This window comes from Sinocyclocheilus grahami, unplaced genomic scaffold, assembly GCF_001515645.1.
Source record: "Sinocyclocheilus grahami isolate Dianchi unplaced genomic scaffold, SAMN03320097.WGS_v1.1 scaffold18.1, whole genome shotgun sequence".
In the NCBI taxonomy this organism is placed as follows: Eukaryota; Metazoa; Chordata; class Actinopteri; order Cypriniformes; family Cyprinidae; genus Sinocyclocheilus; species Sinocyclocheilus grahami.
In genome coordinates, this window is record NW_015505197.1 from 2,474,546 (window position 1) to 2,500,922 (window position 26,377).

The window sequence follows — 26,377 nt, forward strand, 5'->3', positions numbered from 1 at the left end:
TTTAGATTGCGCAAACAGTTGGACACGGAAGAAGCTCCAGGAGGATGATGGAAGATGTCGGCATTGCGCATGCGCCGGTGAGTCTAGTGAAAACCAACGTTTGTTTACAGGAGCAAAGGAAGCAAAGTTTCCTTACTTCTCTCCTCTTGGCTTATATCGAAATCCTCCGACATTCTTCTCTACAAATACTCGTTTTGTACTTCTAATTCGTGATCGTTGTTTTGGTTTGATCTCTCCCCTGCGCTTCCGTGTTCGTCACTTCTGAGCGGCGCATGCACAACGCAGACACCTACGTCATCCGCCCGGAGCTGCTTCCATGTACAACAGTGAGCGCAAGCTAGATTAAATTGATTATTACGTTTTAAATATAATTCTTTTTCTTACAAAAATTATTCGATTCGCTACAGGAGGCCTTTGTTCACCCCCCAGAGCCGTGTGAGGCACTTTTTATTATAGATGAATGCGCTTTATTTCACTTCTTTTGGACTGATGAACTGCAACACCCGCTGACTGCCATTAAACAGCTTGGAAGATCAAAGACAATTTTTAATATAACTGGATTCGTCTGAAAGAAGAAAGTCATATACACCTAGGATGCCTTGAGGGTGAGTAATTCATGGACTAATTTTCATTTTTGGGTGAACTAACCCTTTAATATAGTAATATTATTAAATAATAAACTATAATACTAGTGTGAAAGCACAGAGGTTTTCTGCACAAATCAATTAGTGACCCAATGTGGGTACACACATTTATTACTGTATATATATTAATATAAACTGCCCGTTAATAAACCTCACCTTTTTCTCAATTCCACTGAAAAACTGGAACATGGTGATGTTGGCAGGAGGTTTGGACATGCCCAGAGCCATACAGATGCCCTTCAGCTCCATGAAGTCTTTACTGCCACCTGTCTCCTGCACCTTCTTCTGGGGCTGGTTTACCAGGATCATCCTAGACGCCTCAAGCTCGGAGATCAAGAAGCCTGGAAGAATGGTAGGAGTATGAAAATTATTTAAGATGTCAAAGGATCTTGATAGTACCATAGAGATACTGTAATAGATTTTATTCATATTTTGAATTAGTTTTTTTTTTTTATAGTAATTTTTTCATGTCTATATTGTTCATATTCATTTTTCAACTCATTTTTACTTGTTTTAGTAAATAAAATTGAAATGAAAGAAAAGAAAAGAAAATGAGAACTGCTGCCTTGGCAACAAGCCGAAAAAAGTTGAAATGAATATTTCAGTTAAATTGTATTTCAAGTAACAAAATTCACCAACCCCCCCCTTGATTTTGTTTGCATACTTAGCAGTAACAGGCAGTTGCCTTGGCATGGCAACAAGCCGAAAAAAGTTGAAATGAATATTTCAGTTAAATTGTATTTCAAGTAACAAAATTCACCAACCCCCCCTTGATTTTGTTTGCATACTTAGCAGTAACAGGCAGTTGTTTGCATTCAGCAGACGTTTGGTGACCTCTCCGGTGATGAGAGCAGGATACGGACAGCACAGCTCAGCTAAAAGACCACTCATCTCCAGCTGAAACCCCTCAGCCTCGCTCGGACCTGCACAAGCCACACCCAAACAAACCGCAGACAAAACACAGAATTCACACTCTGACTGACACTTCCTTGGTCTCCTAGATTACATTTTATATGCAGGATCACACTCACAGCTGGTCGCCTGCACATTCTCCTCTAGTCTGCAGTAGAGCTTCAGCTCAGACACAAGCCAGGCACAGAGTTTAGTGAACTCTGGAGATGCAGCGCCACCAGTCACAGCTGTCTCAAGAGCTCCGTCCTCTAGGACAGGACCTTGGTATCTGTAAACACACACATACACACTTTCCTGAGCAGTTTATTTGCTTATGCTTGCATTTCGATATGGTCCCGGGTCATCCTGCACTTCCCCTGCTATATAGGGGAATGTGAAGTGACCCAATGATGTTGCAACAGTGCAATATCTAAGCATACTTACCTCTGGTATATATTTAAAAAGCTAAACGCTTTCAATTAAGAAAGTACGACATTATACAAGTTAATTCTGGTCCTCAAATAGGATTACCAATAATTTTCCTATTACATCTAACGTTAAAGGTCTTTATTCTCATACAAATACGACCCATCCCTACCAGTTCTTCACTGATTCTAGAACACTCCACGAGTTTAATGATCTTGTAAACTCGTCTGACACATCGAGAGCTGGGAATGTGGTGACAGAGGTGTGTTCATTTAGGCTATAATGATTCAGGCTATTTATGGCAGAGGAGATATTTGAGATTTTTGAGCACTGCTGACGCTTCACGGCCTAATCAATTCATTGACTATAAATCATGCTCTCAAATACGTGTACCAATATCCCCAGCTCTAATATAATGTGACAGACAACAAATCACGGGTGTTGAGGATTAAAAAACATTGGAAATAAAAAAAATGAATTCAGAATAGGGAAAGCGGTTCTGTCTCAGATCATGCAGAACACCGGCGTGCCGGGACATGCGTCCACGAGCTCAGATTTATGCCGTTAAACCGAAAATAAAAACGGCTGATAAAGCAAAAAAAAGCTTCTGTCATGAAAACAAATTCCTCGTATGTGTAAACATACCTGGCAATAAAAACTCATTCTGATTCTGATTCTGATTCTGATCTGCGCGGTGGTTCCAGTCCTGCAGGCGGCGCTGTGGCTGCGCTCAGACTCATGTAGACGCACAGGAGCTCAGAGAGTGAATGAAAAAATAAACTCGTTGTAACTGCACATATTTTGATCAGATATATATGTAAAAAAAATGTACCCAGGTACGTCAAACCTGGACTATCACCGGCCACCGGTACCCCCGTCAGGGTTCGGACACCCCGCAACATCTTTTGGACCTCCGCCGTTCTGCCCTCCTTTTGGGGTTCCTCCGGGGCCTCGATACTGTGTTCCACCGCCCGGTCCTCCTCCGGGACGCCCGTACGGAACAGGGAATGAAAACTACAACAGAAAATCGTTTTACGAGGTACGTGTTTTTCGGTCCAGTCATAAACCCAATCAGCACTTCTTGTCGCAGCATTGGCTACATCCACCTGATCAAAATGCCATATTGATACATTTAATTTAATATTAGATAATTGTATATATATCCATTATCTTTGAATTCCATGTAAGAAATGAATTTTCAGTGCAGTGCATGAAAGCATAGTAAAATAGTATTGCATGTTGGTAATTGAAAGGCAATTTCAAGCAGTGTCCTGCAGTGTGGCATGTCATGCTTCATTTAAAACTACTTAAAGCATGCATTTACAATGGCACTAATTTGTTTGATTGATTAGTGGCCTGCAAATATTTAAATACTTTGTCATACTTTGCTTAAAAAGGTAGGATTTAAACACTATCCTTTCTAGGTTTAAATAACAGAAATATCAGATTTTTATTGTGATCTCAGACTTTTGTACTGGATATTATATGCATCGTATATATATTTATATGAATATGGACATGTTGCTTGTCTGTGTAGTCATATTTCTTTTTCTTTCATTCCTGTCTTTCTCCTGCAGAGCCGACCCTTCACCAGCCCAACTGCTGACCAAAGTGGATCCACGCTGATCAGCTCTCTGCTCACACCTTCAACCCAGCATCAGCATGGTCACTCCTCACAGAACTGGTCAACCCAAAGTCTAGATGAGCAAAACCAAGAAGTCAGGTATCAGGAACTAAACAAGGAGATTTTGTATGTTTAATTTGAGTTGTGTTATAATTGCTATCTATTAATTTTTTTAAAGTAATTTATTCCTGTGACAGCAAAGCTGAATTTTCAGCAGCCATTACTCCAGTATTCAGTGTCACATGATCCATCAGAAATCATTCTAATATGCATATTCGATGCTCAAGTAACATTTATTTTTATTATTATTATCAATATTGTATGTTTGTATATATGTGTGTGCATATAAATCTGTTAATTAACCCCAAATCCATTTCCATTGTATTTCAATAAAGGAAAAAGGCAGAAGAGTTTCTCCGAATCCTGGAAGCAAGTGACCGGATTGAGCTGCCAGGAGATAAAAGTGACAATGGCACAGGAGACAAGCATCCAAGCGTAATGCGGAGTCGGAGCAGAGGGAGGAGCCATCCACGCAGTCGCAGCAGGAGCCGTGGAAGGAGCCGGGCTCGTAGTCGAGCTCGGAGTCGTGGAAAGAGTCGGGCTCGCAGCAGAACACGCAGCCGTAGTCCCAGTCGAGGTAAAAGCCGCACAAGGGCCAAAAGTCGTGCGAGGAGTCGTAGCCGCAGTCGTAGTCACGGGAAGAGCGGAACGCACAGTAAGAGTCAGTCACACCTGAGCCCCAGCCAGACAAAACATTCTTCCAGAGGGACTGCTGAAGGCTCTAGCAGCACCAGCAGCGGAATAAGTCTTGGCGGTAGTGCCATGCCTGATCTATTTCATGGACTAAGACAGATCCTACAGAACAAAGATCTAGACAAACATCTGCCTTTGGTCAAGGACGCCCTCCTTAGAAACCAGGTGCACAACACTATTCTGTTATGTTTTGAGTTTGAGTTTCTATATTTTTTGGTTTATGGTTCAATGACATGATGTTTATTAAAGCTACTCTATGTAACTTTTTTTTTTTAAATAAAACAATGTTATTGAGACTGTCCAAAAAAATCCAACTTCCAAACCATTTTTACCCAAATCCACTTTGATAAACCTGTAATAATATTAATGTAATACAATACAATATAATACAAAAATTTTGGAGCTGTTACAATGTTTTTGCGGGAAATTGCATACAAACATCATTCCCCCATGCTTGTCATGTCATTTCTGTACACAGAGAAAAGTAGCTTAGGCTGTGGGTAGCATAAACAAGAAAACTTGACCATAAATCATTCAAAATGGCAAACCTCTGAAGATTCACCCATTGTAAAAACAAAAAGTATAAAAACATATTATGTAGCTAAAAATGAAAAACATTAAAATGCAATTCATACAGACTTGGTTTTTAATTTAAAAAAAAAGTAAATAAAATTTTGATGTTTATTTGGATCTTTTGAAAATTCTAGAAACCCTTACTAAGTAGTTTGACGTAACCTTTTAATGAAAAATTTTCAAATTTGTAAAAAAAAAAAAACTTTTTACTTTCAAAAATATATTTTAAAGCTTTTTTTTTTTAATGATTAAGATGTGTTCAAGGTAGAAGATATTATTACCTTTTACAGTCAATAAATTTGAACTCTAACTTGAATGCAAAGAGTACACTTTTAGGATTTTTAAGAGACTTTTTTTTTTCTTTGTTGGTGATTCTTATCATTGATGTTTATTTTGTCTCATTGACTTCCAGACCATTTAAACATCTACAAGTAATGTGAATTCTGTTCCCTTGTCTTCTAAACAGAATACTGATGACACAAGGGGAATGTTTCGGGCAAATCAGTCTGCAGTTAGAGGCTTCCACAACCCAGAACCGAGGTTAGAATCTGAAATCTCTGCTGAACTCTGTTATGGTTCCCTGCTTCCTCACGAGAGGGCTGGTGGAGACAGCAGCAGCTTTTCCAATATCTTATCCTGGAACACACCCAACCAGCAGCCTGAAACCAAGCCTGCATTCCAGAGTGTTGAAGATGAAGAGAAATTCCTATATGGAGAGGAAGAGGAGCGATCCAAACCTCAGGCTGTGACGGTTCCGTTGGCCCAGACAAGATCTGTGAGGTCTCCGGTTCATCATCTCAGTAAAGAACACCAGACTCATAGTCTCCAGGAACCCAAAGCTCATGCAGTGCCTGCTAGCGTGCAGCCCGCTGCTTCTGGCACGACAAAAGTCTCTCCAGAGGAATGCGAGAAGGTGAGAACTCTCCTGAGGACCATCGGCCTGAATCCAGGCATGGCTGACATCTGTAAAATGGCTGCCAGACTAAAGGAAAAAAAGGAAGAACAAGGAATGCCAGGCTCGTTCTCGATGCTCAAACCAGCCCTGGAGGCGCTGCAAGCATTGTCCAGAGGTCAGAACCAGCATGTTTTATGCTTTTTAGTTGTCACTTTTATCCAAAGTGAAACTTGAAAGTTTGCTAAAGACCAAGCACTATTCAGTATGAAACTTTTACGATAACTTCAGCAGAGTTAGAGTTTTGAGTACTGAACATTATATCCATATCAGTGGGTGGCTTTCAAACTATTTTAAAAGTCTTTTTAAAAAAGTTCAGAAGTTTTGCTAAAGAATGTATAAAGCTAAAAAGGCTGAATTTATCTCCAAAACAAAGTTTGAATGGAATCTGTAATTGGTTGGAACTGAATTAACTGGTCTTTTAAGTTGCAGGCTTGTCAGGAGATTCTTGAAAGTGTATTTTAAGAGTCTGCATTGCATCATACCTGTTGTTTTGTTCTTGATGTTTGTCAGCTATTTGAAGAAATGATAAAAGACCTAGAAGACTTCTTTAAGAACCTTGTGCTTGTAATGCATTCAACTTTTAGTGTCTGTTTTCAGCATCCAAAACAGATGACAGTCAGAGTAATCGCTCTGGAAGCAGCCATTCTAATCAAGAGTCCAGGCGTGAGGAGAAGGTATGAGGAGTCTGGAAATCTGTCTTGCATCACAACTCTTAAAGTCTTAGTTAACACTGTTAGCTCTGTATTATGTCATGCTTACTGTGAAAACACCTGGACTGTTTTAGAAGATGGGTGAGAAGGACAGACGAGAGAAACAGATTCAAAAGAAAAGGAAAGAGTACCTGGTGAAGGAACTGGAGGGTCTGCTGAAACAGGAAGGTATTAACTTGAGCAACTTATCTAATGTTACTTAAAGATGCTATTAGTGATTTCAGCTGCCTTGCTAATGTCCACTGGACCTAAATTAGCAAACGCTGAATAAGAATATTTACATTTTCTGTATGAATTATAAAAATTATCATGATCCACATCTTTAAAATATCACAGAATGCTTTTTAATTTTTCTTTTGGTTCAATTCAACATTATTTACTAGTTATTTGAACTATGAACCATATAATAGTATCATTTCTGTTCAGTTAAAATATATATTTTTAAGTCTTGTTTATCTTGTGGTTCATCTATTTCATTTATTTGAACCATAAATTTTTTTTTTTTTTTTTTTAAATAATATTTATTTCAACCTTGAGCCATATAACAATGTAGTTTTCATTTGTTCAATACAACATTTTTTTTTAACTTTGAATCATGAACCTTATTTTATTTTTTTATTATTTTTTTACTTGAACCACAATCCACAATAATGATATTGTTTTTGTTATTTGTTCAATGCAACTATTTATTTATTCTAGCCATATATTTTTATTTGGGTTCAATTCATATATATTTTTATTTACTTGAACCATGAACCATATATAATTTTTTCAATACAACTATTTATTGATTTTATTTAATTAAATCTGTCAATAATTATTGAACAGTTTGGTTCAACTGTGTACCTTTTCAAATATGTATTTATGTATCAACATGTATCTTGATTGTAGGTGGGGGTGATTTGATCCCGGTGATGGGTTTCTTCTGCCAGCGCTGTGAGGAGTTCTTCAGCGATCTGAACAGTGCAGAGAGACATGCAGAAAGTCATAGCCGCAAGGACAGGAACAAGGTGGCACTATAAATGCCATTTTCCATGGATCACTTACTCTAATCTGTAATACAGAATAGTGAATTGTGGGAAAGAAACATCAGCTTTCTCTTGTCTTTGCAGACAACAGGGTCACAGGAGCAGCACAGGGATGCTAAGAGACATGAAGACCAGCATCACTTATCATCTCACAGACGAGAGAGCGCACACAGTAGGCCTGAGAGGTCGACGTCCTCACGGGTCTACCAGGACCACAGGGAACGCAGCCCTGACAGAAAGCACACCAGAGAAGAAAGAAGCCCTCGTTCTACAGATATCAAACTCAAAAACGAGCCCGAGGGCAAAAACAGTAAGGATGAGAGTAAAGACAAATACAAAGAGAAAAAGGAAAAAACTGATGACGAGGATGATGCAGAATCAACAAAGAGTGAGAAAAAGAAAAAGAAGAAAATGAAGAGAAAAGAAAAGAAGAAAAAGAAGGACAAGAAAAAAGCAGAGGGTGATAAGGATTCCCCTTAGTCAGTGTTTAAGGTCTTCTAAAAGCATCAGCTGTGTTTGAGCTTTTGTAACTGCACTACATTTCAATCAGCAGTCATTGGTGAGTCTTTTCTGGTTCTGCCTAAACATGATGTAAATGTTTTTATGCATCCTGTAGATGACAGTCCAATCGCATACAGTGTATTACAGGGACGCTTCACTTATATAGAGACACTTTTAGCATGTTACATTTAAATGTGATCAACCAGAGAAGATTTAAAACCTAAAACTCCAGAACTTTCTAGAAATGTGCAGACATTCTGGTCGTATATCAAGCCCAATCTGAAGTTTTTCCCAGTTGTCATTGTCCTATGAACAGTATTCCACAAACAAAACATACGGCAATGTTCTTGCTCTGAAAAATGTAAACATTCATACTAGGATTGAAGAAGTTTATGCTGTAATAAAACGTTTTTGGATTAGCTTGGTGGTCAATGGTTTCCATTTGCTTTATAATCCTCATGTTAACGCCTGGTTGGTTAAATAAAGAATTTTGTTCTGTTTATTATATTTTCATGGTTAATTGTCTGTGTAGTTTTTGTGTCTTTAAGACTAACTATAAGCTACTGTGCTCCAAGCTGTCAAAAATGTATTTTCAGCCGATACATACATTTAAAATCGTTTTTCTCTTCTAAATATTGTCGACTCTCTACACCACCATCTGTCTTACAAAATGTTATCTAGAATAAAACCTCCCCTTCCCTTAATACCACTTACCAGTAACAGCAAGTAGCAAACCACCGAATAAAGAATAAAAATGCATTTGCACTTTCAGTGTCACTATCACACTTCTGACAAATGAAAATCAACTTTGTTCTCTGCCATAGGAATGAGTTTATAACAGTATAATTGCAAAAGATGCCTTGTTTAGTTCTCTTTAAGGGACCAATCACGCAGTGTGAATCTACAAGTAATCCACATGACTCCAGTCCATCAATTAACCTCTTGTGAAGACCTTAATGATGGATTTGCTTCTTACAACACAGCTTGTTAATGGACTTAATGACTTGTGGATTATTGTGATGTTTTTATCAGCTGTTTTGACTCATTTTGAAGGCATCCATCACTGAAGAGGATCCATTGGTGAGCAAGTGATGTAAAGCTGTTCCAATGAGGAAACAAACTCTACATCTTGGATGGCCTAAGTGCAGGCAAAAATTACATCACTTTTGGGTGAACTATTCCTTTAACACTGAAAATGCGGTCTCATTTTTTAAAAGCAAAAGATGCAAGACATAAAAAGACATCTGTCTAGTACAAGTTGACAATGAAAGACAATGAGAAAGCAGTGCCGTGGAATGCAAAAATGCGTTCTGTGTGAACAGACCCTAATTCTGTAAAGAGCTAATAGGAGAAACTGCTTTTTCTTAAGCAGTATTTCATTACATTTAACGTTTAAAAACAATGACACAGTGAACCATAAACCTCTCATCAAGCAGCAAATTTTAAAATACATTTTCCAATGATCGGCAATTGGCACTCTTCAAAGGCATGCTGACCCCATGTCTGGTTTGTACCTCCTAATAAACTTCAATTTTACAAAATGTTGTAAAAAAAAGATAGACAGACAGAGCATTTTTCCACATCTACACTAGAGCCCTCACACCAGGAATGTACATTAACTGTTACATAAGAAAACTACAAGCGTGAAGAAGATTAAAAAAGGGGAAAAAAAGCAAGAGAAATAATCCTTAAATTATTTTTAAGACAAAAACAAACAGACATTAAATAACTGAAGAAAAAAAATCTGGAAATATGAAGGTTCATTCATTTGGAGTGTAGTAGAAGGTGCAAAAGCTAAAAGCTGATCGCTTGTTTGCTGCTGGTTGGTTAATGCGTGTACATGTGTTATACAAGTGTGTTCAAACCTTTTATTTAAATTAATATAGCCAATTATTTTATGAAGTGAAGTACAAAATCTGGAGTGCTAATATCCGACAGCACCTGTTTATAGAAATTGTTATATGCTCTTCTATTAACTTTGGCTCTACGTCTGTGTTTTTAAGACATACTGAGGATGGTCGCAGAGTCAAATTCCTCTATGCTTGCTGTCAGAGGCAAATATGTTAGCAAACAGGTTGAATTCAGATAAATTGAGAGACAGTGTAACAAACACATTAACGGCAGATTTGGTATGTGCTAATGAAAGGCTACTGCAGGTTTATATGGTGTATGTGTGTGTATATAACAGAGGGCCTACCTCTGGTTCACATCAACCAAAGGAGTGTTCAAATAATGTGGCATTGACCTCTGTATGTATGTATATATATATATATGTGTGTGTTTGTGTGTGTGTAAATGCTTATAGTCACAACATTACAAAAGTAACATTGACAATGTTGGCACATTATACAGTCACCTGACTCACATTTCTCTTTTTCTCAGGCTCATTCTTACACAAACACACGCATAAACACGCTTGCGAGCACAAGTGAAGAAATGTCCCTTTCACAGGACACAGGTTCATTTGGAGATACTTCAAACAGGACATTCAGCACATGGGGGCTGAGCCTGAGCTGTCCCTCAGAAGTTCAGGTCGCCCTCGGGCACACTGCAGAAGTCAAAGTGCTGAGTGATGACCGGCATCTCTTCAGAGTCTCAGAAACATCATCACTTCCTCTGGGAGAGAGTCAGCTGTTAGCTTCTTAAGGCAGGACTGTTGCTGCTGCTGCTTTTGTCAGTTTCTTTGAGTCCATCTTTCATCAGAGCAGAAAAGACCTGGAGGAGGGAAAAAAGAGGAAGCCCATTGAAGTTTCTTTAACTTTAGACTGTTTTATGTCTTTCATTTTGATTAAAACAGGCATTTTCTTTTTGTTGTGCAAAGATCACATTAAAACTGGCTTGGATACTTTTTAACATGCCTTTATCATTTGATTTTATTGGTTTACGATTGACCAAACCATCATATAAATATGAATAATGTTGCTTAAAATTATAATTAAAACAAAAAGTGAAATTAACCATCTCAATATTTATATTTAATAATTAAAAATAAACTGCCTCACAATTATGCCATCATTTCCAGTTTCATTGCCACTAATAAAAATGTAAATGTAAGTATTTCTCACCTGGTTCCACCGGCGGTTGTTACTGATCATCTGTGTGTTTGCGATGCAGGAGAAGAGTGCGTGTGCAGGAGTGTTTTCAGGCAGCCGGGAAAGGAACTGTGCACTATGGATGAAATCCATCTGCAGTAGAACATCCTGGTACAGTCTCAGAATTCCCAGTCCTGTTCGGAATAACGCCTCCTCTCCATCTCGGCAAAACACATCCCAAACACGACATGCCACGTCCAGCGGTAACGACTTGCTGTACAGAGTGAAGATCCTGAGAGCAGGACAGATAAAATTGGTAAGAAAGAATTCTGCATGAAGTGGTACAAATGCTCAGATGCTCTGTGTTTTTGCAGATGGGAACTGTAAGGAATTTAACAATTATTAAAAGGTTCCATTAACAATTCAATTCACAGTATTGAAGAAAAAAATAAAATAAGATAATACATTTTGAGAAAGGAAATTCACATAAAAATGAATGAAGTCTTTTTAGAGGCAGCAAACATGTAATCCAGTAACTACACTACAGTTCAAAATTGTTTGAAAGAAAATTTATACTTTTAGCAAGGGCACATTATATTCAAAAGATTCTTATGAACTTTCTATTCATCAAAGAGTCCTGGAAAAAAAAAAAGTACCACCGTTTCCATAAAAATATTAAGCATCAAAACTGTTTGATAAATTCAGAAGGATGGATATTAGAATTATCTAGCATATTAGAAAGCTTTATAAAGAATCTTGTGACATCAGTCATTCGTTTGGGAATCAGACTGCACTCGTCTGGTTGTTTCCAGTATTAAAATTATTAAGCGAATCCAGTTCTTGTTTCCCAACACTATTAATTAGATTCAGCCACCCTAAACTTGCCTGAGGCTTCCCTTTTTTTTTTTTTTTTTAAAGAGAAATATGAATGAATTTCCCCCCACAGGAGAGAACATAAAAGCAGCCCTAGGGGGCAATAAAGAGCTACTGCAGGAAAACTACTTATGAATCTCTCCTCTCCGATTTCAAAACAAGGAAAAGAAACACACAGAGAGGAGAGGAACGAACAAACAGCAGGAAGAGAGATTTTAAGAGCAGATTTACCAGTCTATGAGGTAAAAATCAGGCGTCAAGCTGTTGTTCTGAAAGTGCTGGAATAGTCTGGGAAGGTTCTCCTCAAAAAACACCTCAAATGCTGCAAAATACTTCAGCATCTTGGGAGAAAAACAAAAGTATCACTTCAGTATAGAGCATAACTCCAGCTTAAACAGACATGATCAAAAGCACAACATTGAGTGTGCAAGATAAAAGGAATGTTCGTCAGCAGATTGTGACTTTTGGGAGTTCTTGGCTCAGAGTTTTTTTACTCAGAGTTTGTCTGGCAAATGAAATCTCTAAGTGGGTCAACAGATGGTTGGAATAAATGCTGACTGCAAAGCTGACACAACACTCCCTCCATTTTAAGAGCAAATGTAGCAGGTCTACTACAAATATATTTGATGTGTGTACCAGGTCATGGTCCACTCTGAAGAAGGCCATCTGGCATGGTTTGTTTAGGAGGTTGGCAAAGGCAATGAAGGCATCGGCTTCCTCCAAATTCAGAATTAGAACAGCAGCAATGAAGGACATCCCCTGAACCTAAAACATGCCACATACATGTCAAACACTCAATGAAGGACATCCCTGAACCGGGACGATTCATTCATGTCATCCAGGATGGTACTTACATAGCCAACATCAGGTCTGTAACAGGTGTACGCCCCCAACACACTGTGCAATATATCATGATATGGTCCACCCTGATGGAAAGAGAGAGGGGACAAAATTAGTCATGATGGAAACAAAATAAAAACAGACAATAATAATAATAATTTCAGCACCAAAACACCTGTTCTTACCTTCTGGAATATGTATAGAGAGGGGAAAGTTCTGGAAATATCCAGCTTGATTAAATCCAGACTCGACTCTCTGTCTGCCAGTGAAACTCCACATTCTAATGAATTAAAACCAGAAGTAGTCATCAGTCAGGCTACAGCTGGTTGACAGAGCTAAAAAAAATTCTATATTTTTCACCCTCTTATTCTCTAAGAAGTCTCTTATTCTGACCAAGCCTGCATTTGTTTGATACTATAAAAAAACACTAAAAATTATTATTATTATTATTTTTACAATTTAAAATATCTTTTTCTATTTTAATATAGTTCAAAATTTAATTTATTCTTGCAGCGGTCTTCAGTGTCACACAATTCTTCAGAATTCATAATGACGCAAATGAACGTTGAATTAAGAGTTTTGACTGGTTTACTTAAGCAATGAACTGTTTAAACTGGTTTAAAGAAATTCTCAACTCTATTTTTGCTACTAAATGATTAAATCAGAGATGTTATTAAAACAACTGTCTTAATGCTCTCGTACTTGATACTTGCGAATCATGAGACAAGACAGGATGCAAAACGTCTTTAATGGTTCTTAAAGAGCATATTAAATTCTTTACGGTATTCACTATGTTTACAGCAGAATTATCATGGATATGTTGTAAATATTCTTGGTATCATTCAGTCACATGTCAGAGTAGATAAGAAAAGATATTGTCTGGTTTATTGATATCATGCGATGCAATTCAGGAAGCTTTTAATGGAAACTATGCATCTGACACCAACACACACTGGCAATGCTTCACCTCAATCTGGCTTCACTTTCACTTTCAAAGATAGGACTGTTTAGTTACTTCATTCTGTGATGTAGTTTAGCTTGCAGACAGGTTAGTGAAAAGCAAAAAAAGAACAAACAGACCTTCATTTTCATTGACTGAACTCGTCTCGCTGAAGCTCCTCCACTTCTCTTTGGCTCTGGACAGGAAGATCTCATACAGCTCTAAAACACAGACACAAAGACACAAGTACAATTGCTGTGACAAACGCAACAGCTGCTTCCTTGTCAACATACTTCATCTGTGTTTGTTTGTGTCAGACTAATGTTACACACAGCCATAGGGCCACAGATGATCAAGACTAACCAAATGTGAGGAGTCCAGCAGTCGCCATAGTTACCTGGGGTGATGTTGAGCTCATTCCCAATGGCGAGGCTCCAGACCTTGCCGCGGACGCTGGGTGGGACGCCCTGCCACCAAAGGTCTCGTACACGCCGTGTGTTACGCCTTTGTCATAGCAACAGAGCACATCATTACATTAAAAGGCATGAATAAATCCACTTTTTGTGCAAAATGGACAGATATATGGATGGGACACTTACATGCTTTCCCAATTAGGCAGGACTTCCATGTTCCAGATCACCATGGCATTGGCGATGTTCTCCTCCTGTCGGTATCGCTCCTTCAATTGATGTTTTTTCTTCTGTGCCTCTTTCATCTCTAAGCAAAAGAAGACCAAGTGTTTGTTTGAGTGTGTGTGTGGGTGTGTGTGTGTGTGGAGATAGGCAACAACATTAATGCAACAACAATTTGTGTGTTTGTGTGAGGGGCAGCTGTGTGAGGTAGTGAAATACAGGGGCGTATGGCCAACAGATCAAGTGTCAAGTGTCATTTCCATTGCAAATATAGTCTAATAAATGTCTGCACAAAGAGACACGTTTACTCACCCCTTCGCTTGGCCCCTGCAACCATCTCGCTGTATTCCTGCCGGTGTCTCTGAGATTCCTCTTCTGATTTAGCTGGCAGGTTCCTAAAAATACAAGAAGTCTTTGAACCTTCACCCAAATATACACTACTGTTCAAAGGTTTGGGATCAATGAGATTATTTTTAAAAGGTTTTTTTTTTTTTTTTTTAAGAAGTCTCTAATGCTGACCAAAGCTGTAATGCAACAACAATTTGTGTGTTTGTGTGAGGGGCAGCTGTGTGAGGTAGTGAAATACAGGGGTGTATGGCCAACAGATCAAGTGTCAAGTGTTATTTCCATTGCAAATATAGTCTAATAAATGTCTGCACAAAGAGACACGTTTACTCACCCCTTCGCTTGGCCCCTGCAACCATCTCGCTGTATTCCTGCCGGTGTCTCTGAGATTCCTCTTCTGATTTAGCTGGCAGGTTCCTAAAAATACAAGAAGTCTTTGAACCTGCATAAACAAAAAAACCTTCACCCAAATATACACTACTGTTCAAAGGTTTGGGATCAATGAGATTATTTTTAAAAGGTTTTTTTTTTTTTTTTTTTAAGAAGTCTCTAATGCTGACCAAAGCTGCCTTTATTTGATCAAAAAATAAAATTAAAAAATAAATATTGTGAAATTTTATTAAACTTTTTATAGAATTTTAATTTTATTGAAAATTTAAAATCACAAAACCAAATCTGCTGAATGAAGCAAAAAAAAAAAAAACAGGAGGCAAGGGACAATCTCTGCTTTACACATAAAAACTGACCATTTATTATAAATAACTAAAACTTTCTGCAACACGCTCAAGATTTCAAGAAAGGATTTGTCCATGTTTTCATTGGGCACAACTCCAGTCTGTCGTTTATGGGTTTTAAATTTAGGCCAAATCCTTAAGTCAGAGGAATGATACAAAGACTAAAACAGACATGGATTATAAGAAAAGTGTACGGTCAGGGTTCTATGCTTACTTTTCTTTTTAGGAGCACTTGTGCTCCTACATTAAAAAATTTAGGAGCACAGTCAAAAAATTCAGGAGCACCTTCCGATCAATAACAAAAATTAGCCTTCCCATTACAAGGTGATATTTGACTCCTTAAAGTGATCTACAGGGGCATTTCTTTTTACCATTGTAATGGCATTTTTTCTAACTTTATTAAAAGTATGCCATATTTTATGTCAAATTCAAAAATTTCTATTTATAAGCTTTTTCAAAATTTCTAACTAAAACAACAGAAGAAGAGTAAGTTACAGATAAAATTAAATCAGTATTAACAAAATTAATTTGCACTACAGAGGTGGCACAGAAGAACACAAAAGTGAAATGTAGGTATATTTACAGACGATTAATGAGGCTCAGAGGTGGCTGCATGAGTGCAATTAATTTCAGAAATTCAGGTTGAGATTAATGTTTTAAAAATAAAATTTTAAATATAGAAATATTGAATGATTTAAATAACTGAAATGATAACTATAAATAATAATGAATAATGACAAATTATTAAAAAAATTAAATTAAAACTGCCAGTAGGTGGCAGCAAGTCACTGCTTTTATCACCCAATCATCAATTGAATTATTCTAACGGCTGATTCATTCAGGAAGGAAGCAAGTGACTCTCTTTATGAATGGGTAACTGAATCATTGACTCACTAGATTCATTTAAAAATGCACCTTCCTTCAAAAACGAAACACAGCCGTGTTTGCTTGGAGATTTGCAGCGACTCAGCAGTGATTTAGTTTGAAACTATTTTCGTTGACAAAATAAGAGCAAAATCAGGCAATAGTGTTATAGTCAGACAATGAAAGTCACTTAATATTGACTTCTTGTTTATTGAACTATTGTATTAAATCAATATCACTAAAAAAAATCTATAAAATGAAATAAAAGATTTTTTTTTTAAATAATTTTAACCAACGAAGCTCTACACTGCACAATGAATCTCTTATTTACACCCTGTCAACACTTTGTTTGTTATAATGAGAGGATTCGTTAACTTGCATACTCTGGTGTTTTGAGTGCATTCTGATTAACATTGCATTCAAGGTAGGGCTGCACGATAAATCGCATGCGATATTTAACATGCATCTTGTCAGTAAAGCCATTCTGTAATCAGCGGTATATCTCCATCAAGTGCGGGTTTTCACATAGAGCAGCATTAATTACACAAGAGCCGTTGTTCACCGACAAGCTGCGCAAAACATGCGCAAAATATGATTGTGGTTTTGCGCAGCTTGTCAGTGAACAACGGCTCTGTGTAGTTAATGTTGCTCCATGTGAAAGCCCGCAGGTGATGGAGATTTAGCGCTGATTAAAGAACCGGCTTTACTGACAAGATGCGCGTTAAATATCGCATGCGATTTATCGTGCAGCCCTAATTCAAGGTATAAACAGATATGTCTTTGATACATTACTCAAAACACTGCAAAAACACGTTGTAAGTAGAAAACCTTGAAGCTCCCCTGAGCGAAAACACAAATATGCTGATCGTGTCAGTATTTAGGTGCTCCTAAATATTTCATAGTCGCACACAGTAGTTTTCAATCACAAATGCGACTGAAATGGTCGCACTGTAGAGCCCTGAGAGGACTGAAATCACTCTATGGATGAAGTTCTTTGTACATTTTATTTGGACAGTGCCTTCAGAGCAGGGACATAACCACCTTATACACTGAGATGGACACATTTAAGTCAATATTCGGAACAGTTATGTGGGCTTTTCAATTGTTAATTCTTAAATTATTACATTTGGCTCCCCAATCCTGAATATGTGGTACATCAGAATAATTTCCTCTCTGTGAGCATGTCATCTGGAATGCAAAGTAACTACGTTTTAGCTAGTTTCAAACCACAAACTCCCAAGTTACAACCAGATGAAAAGCAATCTCATTCAGGTGTGAAATCTACCTGGTTACACCCAGGGCCGGATTTACGCATAGGCATTCTAGGCACGTGCCTATGCTCGCTCGTCCAGGGGGGCCCAAACACAATGAAGAGATATATAATATTTTGTTATACTATGGGCTATCTACAACAATAAAAGAACCAAAAAAAACTCAGAAGACATTGAGCAAATAAATATAACAAACAATAGGGTAAAAATGACTCCACGTCTTCTACCTTTTTTATGAACGGAAATCACGCTTTCTCCGGTTCTCTCTCACAGACGCACACACGTGGACAGAAACTTGTCGTCAACGCCGGCCCACGAATTTATCAATAAACAGTATCGCAGCTGAAATGCTAAATGACATTTCTCAGTAGTGAGGTTCTTGATGCAGTTTAACTTAAAGATTCGCTATTAGTAGACGCTGCTGCTGAACACTGCTGAGAGACGCACAGATGTAGGTATTCACACGTGCTTAATATTTCTCTCTCTCTCTCTAATAACTGCATTAGCCTGCATATCAATGGCTCAAGCCTCTGTTATTACCTCTAAAATTACATTTTAGAATTTGCAATGGAAGGTTAGGGATAAGGTGCGTAAAAAATAGTTAAACACGTTTCCGTCCTGAAATATGCCAAATGTCTTGAAACAAATCATCTGAACGATGTCTTGATGTGTGGTTGTGACTCCTGGCCATTAAAATTATTACAGAAATAACTCCCAAAGTGGTACACCGCACCTATTAATTTGTTCTCAAACAAATTAAGAGCTACATTCGATTTTTATTGACTGAACGAAAGCGTTTATTGCGATTGAACACTGTAACGGTTTTACTGATTAAGAAATATTTTTGTTTGCTTGGGTGGTAATATTAGGCCTATTATATTAATAGGGAAGGGGGCCCAAAAATTTGTTTTGCCTATGTCACGAAAAGAGGTAAATCCGGCCCTGGTTACACCTTACTGAGTGAGTCCAACACTAACTATACAAAAAGCCAGTTTTCAATTAACAACTAAGCAAAGCACATACTGTTCTGCTACACATTAAGAGAATTTTGTAACAGAACCTGCTCTTCAGGTTTATATGCACACATTTGGCATGACAGCTTGTGTTTCACCAGCAGTGCCCAGGGAATTTGGGTAAATATTTGATTAAATGGAAGCTTGCAACACTTGAAGCAGTGCATTATGGGAGCTGTAGTTCTGTAGCTGTAGTTTCACACTTACGGAGGTCTGTCTTCCAGAATGAGAGCGGTGGTGGACAAAGGCTCAAACTCCAGATTCTTGCGTCTCATTGGCTGAGGGTGAGGGGGTGGTCCTGTGGCGGGCCCCGCCCTGGACTCATACTCCTTTAAAAAAAAAACAAAAGAAAGGTAGTCATTATGAGATTACAGCACATCTGTCGCTACACTTTCTCAGCTGCCACATATCCGGAGGAGATGTGAAGGGAGGAAGAATTCCATCATGAGTTTCCCACATGCTATGAGTGAAAGGCCCAAAGGAAATGGCCTTATTGTTAACCCATATTATAACTGAACCACAAACAGCATAACTCCAATACAGGTCAACCAGAGAAATAAAACATTTACATTCACAGAGTAATGGCACAAACACCAAGGCTAACTGTGGTTCAATTTATGTGTATACATACTGGACAAAGCAACAAACTCATTATTTAGGTCTGTTAGTCAGACTTTGAAAAAAATTTAAAATAAAGGCATCCTTGTACACTTTATGTGAATTATTACCAGCTTTATGTAACCATGCTGTTGAAAGACATTACATGGCCATGATGTTAAAAGGTTAATGGACATAAATACACAGACAAGGTCCGTAAGAATCCTGTTAACTCAATGTTTAGATGTTATATGTACTTTTGATACACTTAAGTTAAGAAACCACATTCCTTTAAGAAGAGGAGGATCTGAAGCCTCCGTGTGCGAGTTTATCGGAGGTCTCTCTCTCACTGGAATACAGAGAGACACCTGCAGAGTGTGGAGGGTGAATTGAGCGCAAATCCAGAGCTGAAAACAACACAGGCTCAGTCATCACTTACTGAAGGAGAAGAGTAAAGACAGCTGCACACACACACACACACACACACACATAATGCCCACGCTTGCCCCACACACACTTGTCCCTCCTGGCTGACACACAAAATTACGCAGAGTTTCCAGCAGTAATATCAATCCTTCTTTATTTCACAGACTCTGTCTCACTTGGTTTTTCTTCCCACTCTTTCTCTTTTGCTTTCTCGATCTCTCCCTAACCCTCTTCAGCAAATACTGCTTTGCTACCTTTTCTCTGCACAAATAAGGGTATGGACTTCAGTGTGTCTGGTTATGGAAACATGGTTATGGAAACAGCGCTACAGTTTCTTGGGTTATACACTCTTTAAGGAAATATTCACCCAAATATATATATTTTATAAAAATAAAGGCATCCTTGCACACTTTATTAACAGCTTTATGTAACATATATATATATATATATATAGATCTATGTGTGTGTGTGTGTGTGTGTGTGTGTGTGTGAGAGAGAGATAAATATATTTAAGATTGGGGGCAATACGATTTTATAATTAAATAATTGATACTTTTATTTAGCAAGAATGCAATATAATGATCAACACAGTAAAGTGACCGTAAAAACATTCATAATGTTGCAAAAATTTGTTTTTAAATATATTCTGTTCTTTTGAACTTTTCAACAAAGAATCCTGAAAACAAATATATTGTGGTTTCCACAAAAATATTAAGCAGAAGCAAATATTACACTATATTAAGTAGAAGCAAAATATTAAACTATTTTCAACATTCATAAGAAATGTTTTTGAGCATATTAGTATGATTTCTGAAGGATCCTTTGTCACTGAAAACTGAAGTAATGGCTGATGAAAATTCAGTTTTGCCACCACATGAATAAATGTATTTTTTAAAAATAGATTAAAACAGAAAACAGTTGTTTTAAATTTTACTAATATTTCACAACATAACTGTTTTTATTCTACTTCTAAAATGTCAATTTAGGCATCACAACATCATAATGTTATGATGTAAATAATCATGAACAATTAAAAATATCCAATACTGACTGATACATTTTAAAAAGGCTCATATGTTTTATGCTCCACAGAAAAGCAAATCAGACAGGTTTGAGACATGAGAGGGAGTAAATAAAAACAGAATTCAAAAATGAATTGGGAAATGTCATTCCTTTAAACCTTACCTGTTGTATGGTTCTAGAGTTTTTCAGAGGGTTGTCCTGCAGTGGAATTTTCCCAAACAGCTTCCATCCTGGCGCACTGTGAGATGCTTTGGGCTTCCAGGAAAACAAACTCCTTTGAAGACAGACAGACAGGAAGAGAGACCAAAAGAGTGACTATTCAAAAACACATGCCACATAATTTTATAAGAATAAAAGAGAGATATTCCCGAAGAGTTAATTAAGTCCTTGTAGCCTGTGAAATAAGAGGCCAAAATATGACAACCATTAAACTTAAGTTCAGACTATGACTATAGGGAATTAAGATCTTGGACAGCCCAGGTCTCAGGATTTAATGCGCTTAATACGGGGGATTTCATAGTGCTCGTGGTGATACAGCAGCACCAGCATCCTGCAAATAAAGCCTCAAGCTTTTTAAATCTTAAAATCTTTGCTTTCTGACGGGACAATCGATATAAAGCCATCTTAATCACACAATAAAGCCAGTGAGGCAGGTCAATACTGTCCTGAGAGAGACGGATAGGATGACAGACACAATAGTGAGGGAGAAGGACAAAAAGAAAGTGTGACAAAGGAAGATATGGTATGGTACAGCTGGAAAGGAGAAGTTTTTCCTGTAAAAAAAAAACAAAAAAAAAGGAACTGAAGATAAGTAGTGAGCAGAAACAGTCTCAGCAGCAGAACACCATGAAGCCCAACTCATAAAAGCTGACATTAAAATTCCTCTGTGTGTGTGTGTATGGGTTTTTTCCAGGTTAAAAGTCTGTGAAGGTCTTTGTTGAGTTGAGACCAAAGCTCCTGGGAAGAGGACTCACTCTGAACTCTGGTATTGCATTACTGGTGCAATAACATGATTTAAACCCAAACATAACGGAAACAAATCAGATATGCAGTCTGATACCATGCGGTTTGGTTCTGATGCAAAATTTGACCTCCATGAAAGACTGAGATGACAAAACATTATTTTAAATTGTATTTGACCTTAATAAAGCAAAGCAGCTTCTCTTCATCAAACATCTGAAAACATAACACAAGCAAACAGCACACTTCAGACCTTCTGTGAAGCATGTCTATGAAGAAAGAAGCCACAACTGAGTGGCAGTCAAAGCACCTGTTATTACTCGTCATTCATTGCCTGATCACGCGTGCAACAGTGTGACTTTTGCTCTAAAACGATAAAGAGCTTCCTCACAGGCAGCTCAACACTTCAAATAAGAAACGTAGATAATATCTGGAAAAAACGGCAATAATTCAAGAAAAAGCTTTAAGGAAGTAGTCAGAGATGTGGTCATTGTGTAAATCTGTTGGGATTCATTTTCTGATGTTCTGATCCAATTTTCTCTCACACATGCCTGTCTTGCTCTGTAAGGATGTATCTATATTGAGTAGCCAATTATTTTTATATTATGGCTGATAACATTATCAACAAATAAGCAGTAGAGACTTTGTTACAAGAAATCCATTTCCAATATAAATATATATAAAACTTTTTATTTATCAAAGAATCCTGAAAACAAAATGAATCATGGTTTCCACAAACATATTAACATTAACAACTATTTTCAATAATGATAATAAGAAATGTTACTTAAGCATCAAATCAGCATATTAGAATGATTTCTGAAGGATCATGTGACACTGAAGACTGGAGTACACAAAAATAAATTACATTTTAAAATATATTAAAATAGAAAAGCTATTTTAAATTGTAATCATATGTCACAATATTATAGTTTTTACCGTATTTTTGGTAAAATAAATGCAGCCTTGCTTAACATAAGAGACTTTTTCCAAAACAATAAAAAAATCTTACCAATGATAGTGTAATATCATCTAATACAATTATTTTGGTAACACTTTAGAATAGAAAACACACATTCACTATTAATTAAGAGTTCCTCAATAAACTCCTAATTTGCTGTAGTTGTTAAATTTAGGTATGGGGCAGGATTAAGGGATCTAAATATGATCAAGCAGAATAAGGCATTAATATGTGCTTTATTATAAGTACTAATCAAGAGCCAATATGCTGCTAGCAGCTAGTTAATAGTGAGAATTGGTCCTTAAAATAAAGTGTTAGCAATATTGAAAAAAAAATACCTGAAATGATCCTGATTATATCATACATCCTGACCTCTAAAAAAAATTTAATATATATAAATAACCTACAGAAAGCTGTAACTCTTTATAGACATCTGAATGGGGCTGCTGTAAAATCAAAATGAGGTTCACTGCAACTCAAGAGACTTGGACACAACTTTCTCTACCTGGTCAGGAACTCAGCAATGCCGTGTCTCTTAGTGCCAAGCGTCTGGTCATATGAAGCATCAGGGTCAGCAGCGACCCTGTCTGGAGCACTCTGCCGCCGGCCTCCCTCGAATGCTTTAACAGAGCCGAGATATTCATCCACACCGCCGCCCTCTGCTCCAAAATACCCATCATCCCCGGGGCTCAGAGGAGTGGTCTCACAGCTGAGGGAGACTGTGTGACCAGAGTTAGTCCGGAGGTTCTGGGGCCTGAGAGGAGGAGGGCCCGTGTCGCTGAAGTCCTCCTCTGGGCTTGGGTCTGTCTCGGTGTAATCGCTGGTGTTTTCTGCCAGGGGAGAAAAGGACAGCTTGGCACTGAGTTCTGACAGGGTGTCTGCGGGATCCGGGTCACAGGGCTGGGCCTCCTCTGAGCTCTCAGCACTGGCACGACTGATCCTTTCACATGACCTCCCTGTGGAGAGGACACTGTCGCTTTGTTGAACAAAGACACGGCTTTCTGGAGCAGGAAGGCTACCCAAGGCTCTAAAGGGGACTTGAGAAAGGGTGTCATAACGGTTCACAATCAACAACCCCCCATTACGTCCTTAAAATAAAGTGTTAGCAATATTGAAAAAAAATACCTGAAATGATCCTGATTATATCATACATCCTGACCTCTAAAAAAAAATTAATATATATAAATAACCTACAGAAAGCTGTAACTCTTTGTAGACATCTGAATGGGGCTGCTGTAAAATCAAAATGAGGTTCACTGCAACTCAAGAGACTTGGACACAACTTTCTCTACCTGGTCAGGAACTCAGCAATGCCGTGTCTCTTAGTGCCAAGCGTCTGGTCATATGAAGCATCAGGGTCAGCACCGACCCTGTCTGGAGCACTCTGCCACCGGCCTCCCTCGAATGCTTTAACAGAGCCGAGATATTCATCCACACCGCCGCCCTCTGCTCCAAAATACCCATCATCCCCGGGGCTCAGAGGAGTGGTCTCACAGCTGAGGGAGACTGTGTGACCAGAGTTAGTCTGGAGGTTCTGGGGCCTGAGAGGAGGAGGGCCCGTGTCGCTGAAGTCCTCCTCTGGGCTTGGGTCTGTCTCGGTGTAATCGCTGGTGTTTTCTGCCAGGGGAGAAAAGGACAGCTTGGCACTGAGTTCTGACAGGGTGTCTGCGGGATCCGGGTCACAGGGCTGGGCCTCCTCTGAGCTCTCAGCACTGGCACGACTGATCCTTTCACATGACCTCCCTGTGGAGAGGACACTGTCGCTTTGTTGAACAAAGACACGGCTTTCTGGAGCAGGAAGGCTACCCAAGGCTCTAAAGGGGACTTGAGAAAGGGTGTCATAACGGTTCACAATCAACAACCCCCCATTACCCACTTTCACACCTTTGTCTAAAGCAGGCACCTTCCTGTTGAATCCTTCTGCATAATCCAAACACCTTAAATGAGTCTGATCAAGATTCATGTGCTCATGGGTAACATCTCCATTAGGCATCTTCATATCCGGCGAGTTTATACCCATAAATGACACTGCAGACCTCAGTTGTGAATTTAAATAGCTTCTGTCGGATTTATTCCAGCACTCGGTTTCGGAAGTCCCTGTAACCCGATCCGGGCCGGGCCGGGTTCCCCCCTCTCCATTCGGACACACCATACCCACCTCCAGCTTTTCGGGAAACCCGTTTAAAACTCCGGCCCTGTACCCCATCATCACCGGGGAGAGAGAGGGCTGACCAGCACCACCCGGATTCGCATATGCCGAACTGTAAACAGAACCCTCCCGTGCTCTTTCGGGGTCTGAACCGCAAACGCGTGCTTTGTACTCCTCCCGGTTGTCGTTGACGTCGATGGACGGTGCGAGTCCCGGCTCATCAGCAGCATCCTCCACTCTTTCCATTTCACTGGAGGTGTCGGTGGTTCAGAAAGGCAGATGAAGCTCTGCTGCAGCGGCGGCGCCCCGGTTCGGCTGGGCTGTCTGCAAAACAAGCTCTCATCTTATGTACTCCGCCGATTCTGCCAGTCCAGTACATTCATGACATCGCGCCTCCGAAACCTGTAGCGTTAAGGATGGAGAGTAAAGTAACGGCTCGGTGTTGTTTATGCACATTTTGATCCACGTCCAGCGCAGTCGCTAATAGAGGCCATTTTGAATGTGGTGTCGGCGTGTCTCTTCCAAGCAAAAGGTTGGAAGTGGGATTTCCAGGAGTTAACGCGACATCCACCGGACAGTTGGAGCAACTGCAGGACACTCCACATTGACAAAGCAGCACCCAAACCGAAACTGGAGTTTTATATTATTAAAGTCAACATAAAAAGCATAAACTAAAAAAAAAATTAAGAAAAATCCATACACATTATTCGTATTCCATTATGTGATTTATATTTCCATAACGTTTACATCAAACCATAAAAAGTTTAATGAAATAAAATAAGCTTTAACTGAAATACAATAAAAAATTTAACAATTATTTTATTTTAGCTAATTGCCAGAGCAACATTTCTAATTTTTTATTGAATTTTAACTTTAGCTTAATTTTGATGTACTAAAATAATTAAAACTGAAATGCAAAATTAATTTTAAAAACTATACAGACATATTTAAAAAATCAGTAATTAATAAAATTGACAAAAGTAGACAACAAAATTACAAAAACTAACAAAAAATAAGATAAAATAAAATCTATCTATCTATCTATCTATCTATCTATCTATCTATCTATCTATCTATCTATCCATCTATCTATCTATCTATCTATCTATCTATCTATCTATCTATCTATCTATCTATCGTCAAAATGACCACTAGAGTGCGGCATTACACAAGCATTATGGGTTTAGGGCTCTGTAACAAGAATAATCAATACATTTAACAACTAAACATCTGCAGTATTACGTTTTACAATTGTTAAACCCTTTATGTATGTTTGGAATTTCACTAATTTGAAGTTCCTAGTATCCACAGATACTTAAAAAAAGGATTGTTATTTTATGTTGCTGTAGTTCCCCTAAATTTACTCAAGGAATGTAATGTGACACACGTCTATGGTGCATTGTTATTTAAAATCCATGAGAGACCTTCTTGTGTAAGCTTTCTTTTGTTCAAAAGGGATGTATTTCACCTTAAATTCATATAATTAGAGAATGTAGACTTCTGAATTTAACAACTAAACATCTGCAGTATTACGTTTTACAATTGTTAAACCCTTTATGTATGTTTGGAATTTCACTAATTTGAAGTTCCTAGTATCCACAGATACTTAAAA

The 26,377-nt window shown here is 38.2% G+C and overlaps 3 protein-coding genes across 4 annotated transcripts in view; 1 reads left to right on the forward strand and 2 right to left on the reverse strand.

Moving 5' to 3' along the window:
• The window catches only part of LOC107553782 (protein FAM98A-like), a 5,816-nt gene extending 3,689 nt beyond the window's left edge, over window positions 1-2,127 (reverse strand). Inside the window, exons 1-4 of the mRNA XM_016236091.1 lie at window positions 2,092-2,127; window positions 1,676-1,850; window positions 1,433-1,567; window positions 801-985 (exon numbers count right to left, since the gene is read on the reverse strand). Coding sequence (XP_016091577.1) covers window positions 801-985; window positions 1,433-1,567; window positions 1,676-1,850; window positions 2,092-2,127 — 531 coding nt within the window. The remainder of the gene's footprint in view (window positions 1-800; window positions 986-1,432; window positions 1,568-1,675; window positions 1,851-2,091) is intronic.
• Window positions 2,128-2,641: 514 nt separating this feature from the next.
• On the forward strand, window positions 2,642-8,524 carry LOC107553418 (serine/arginine repetitive matrix protein 2-like). Of its 2 annotated transcripts, none has more exons than XM_016235609.1 (8): window positions 2,642-3,000; window positions 3,539-3,684; window positions 3,981-4,503; window positions 5,378-5,981; window positions 6,464-6,540; window positions 6,651-6,744; window positions 7,468-7,586; window positions 7,689-8,524. In XM_016235609.1, exons 1-8 carry the CDS (start codon window positions 2,788-2,790, stop codon window positions 8,082-8,084), a joined length of 2,172 nt encoding a protein of 723 aa, XP_016091095.1. In that variant the 5' UTR covers window positions 2,642-2,787; the 3' UTR covers window positions 8,085-8,524. The 2 variants fall into 2 exon arrangements, with proteins under 2 accessions (XP_016091095.1, XP_016091102.1); XM_016235616.1 differs by having other exon boundaries at window positions 6,654-6,744.
• Window positions 8,525-10,403: 1,879 nt separating this feature from the next.
• LOC107553435 (TBC1 domain family member 12-like) lies at window positions 10,404-25,417 on the reverse strand. Its single transcript, XM_016235626.1, has 13 exons — window positions 23,909-25,417; window positions 20,858-20,969; window positions 18,857-18,978; window positions 15,102-15,184; window positions 14,390-14,507; window positions 14,188-14,294; window positions 13,931-14,011; window positions 13,036-13,130; window positions 12,865-12,936; window positions 12,647-12,775; window positions 12,242-12,351; window positions 11,171-11,429; window positions 10,404-10,820 (listed from the first exon to the last, which is right to left on the reverse strand). The coding sequence occupies exons 1-13, from the start codon at window positions 25,009-25,011 to the stop codon at window positions 10,740-10,742; spliced, it is 2,472 nt and encodes an 823-aa protein (XP_016091112.1). The 5' UTR covers window positions 25,012-25,417; the 3' UTR covers window positions 10,404-10,739.
• Window positions 25,418-26,377: the final 960 nt, after the last annotated feature.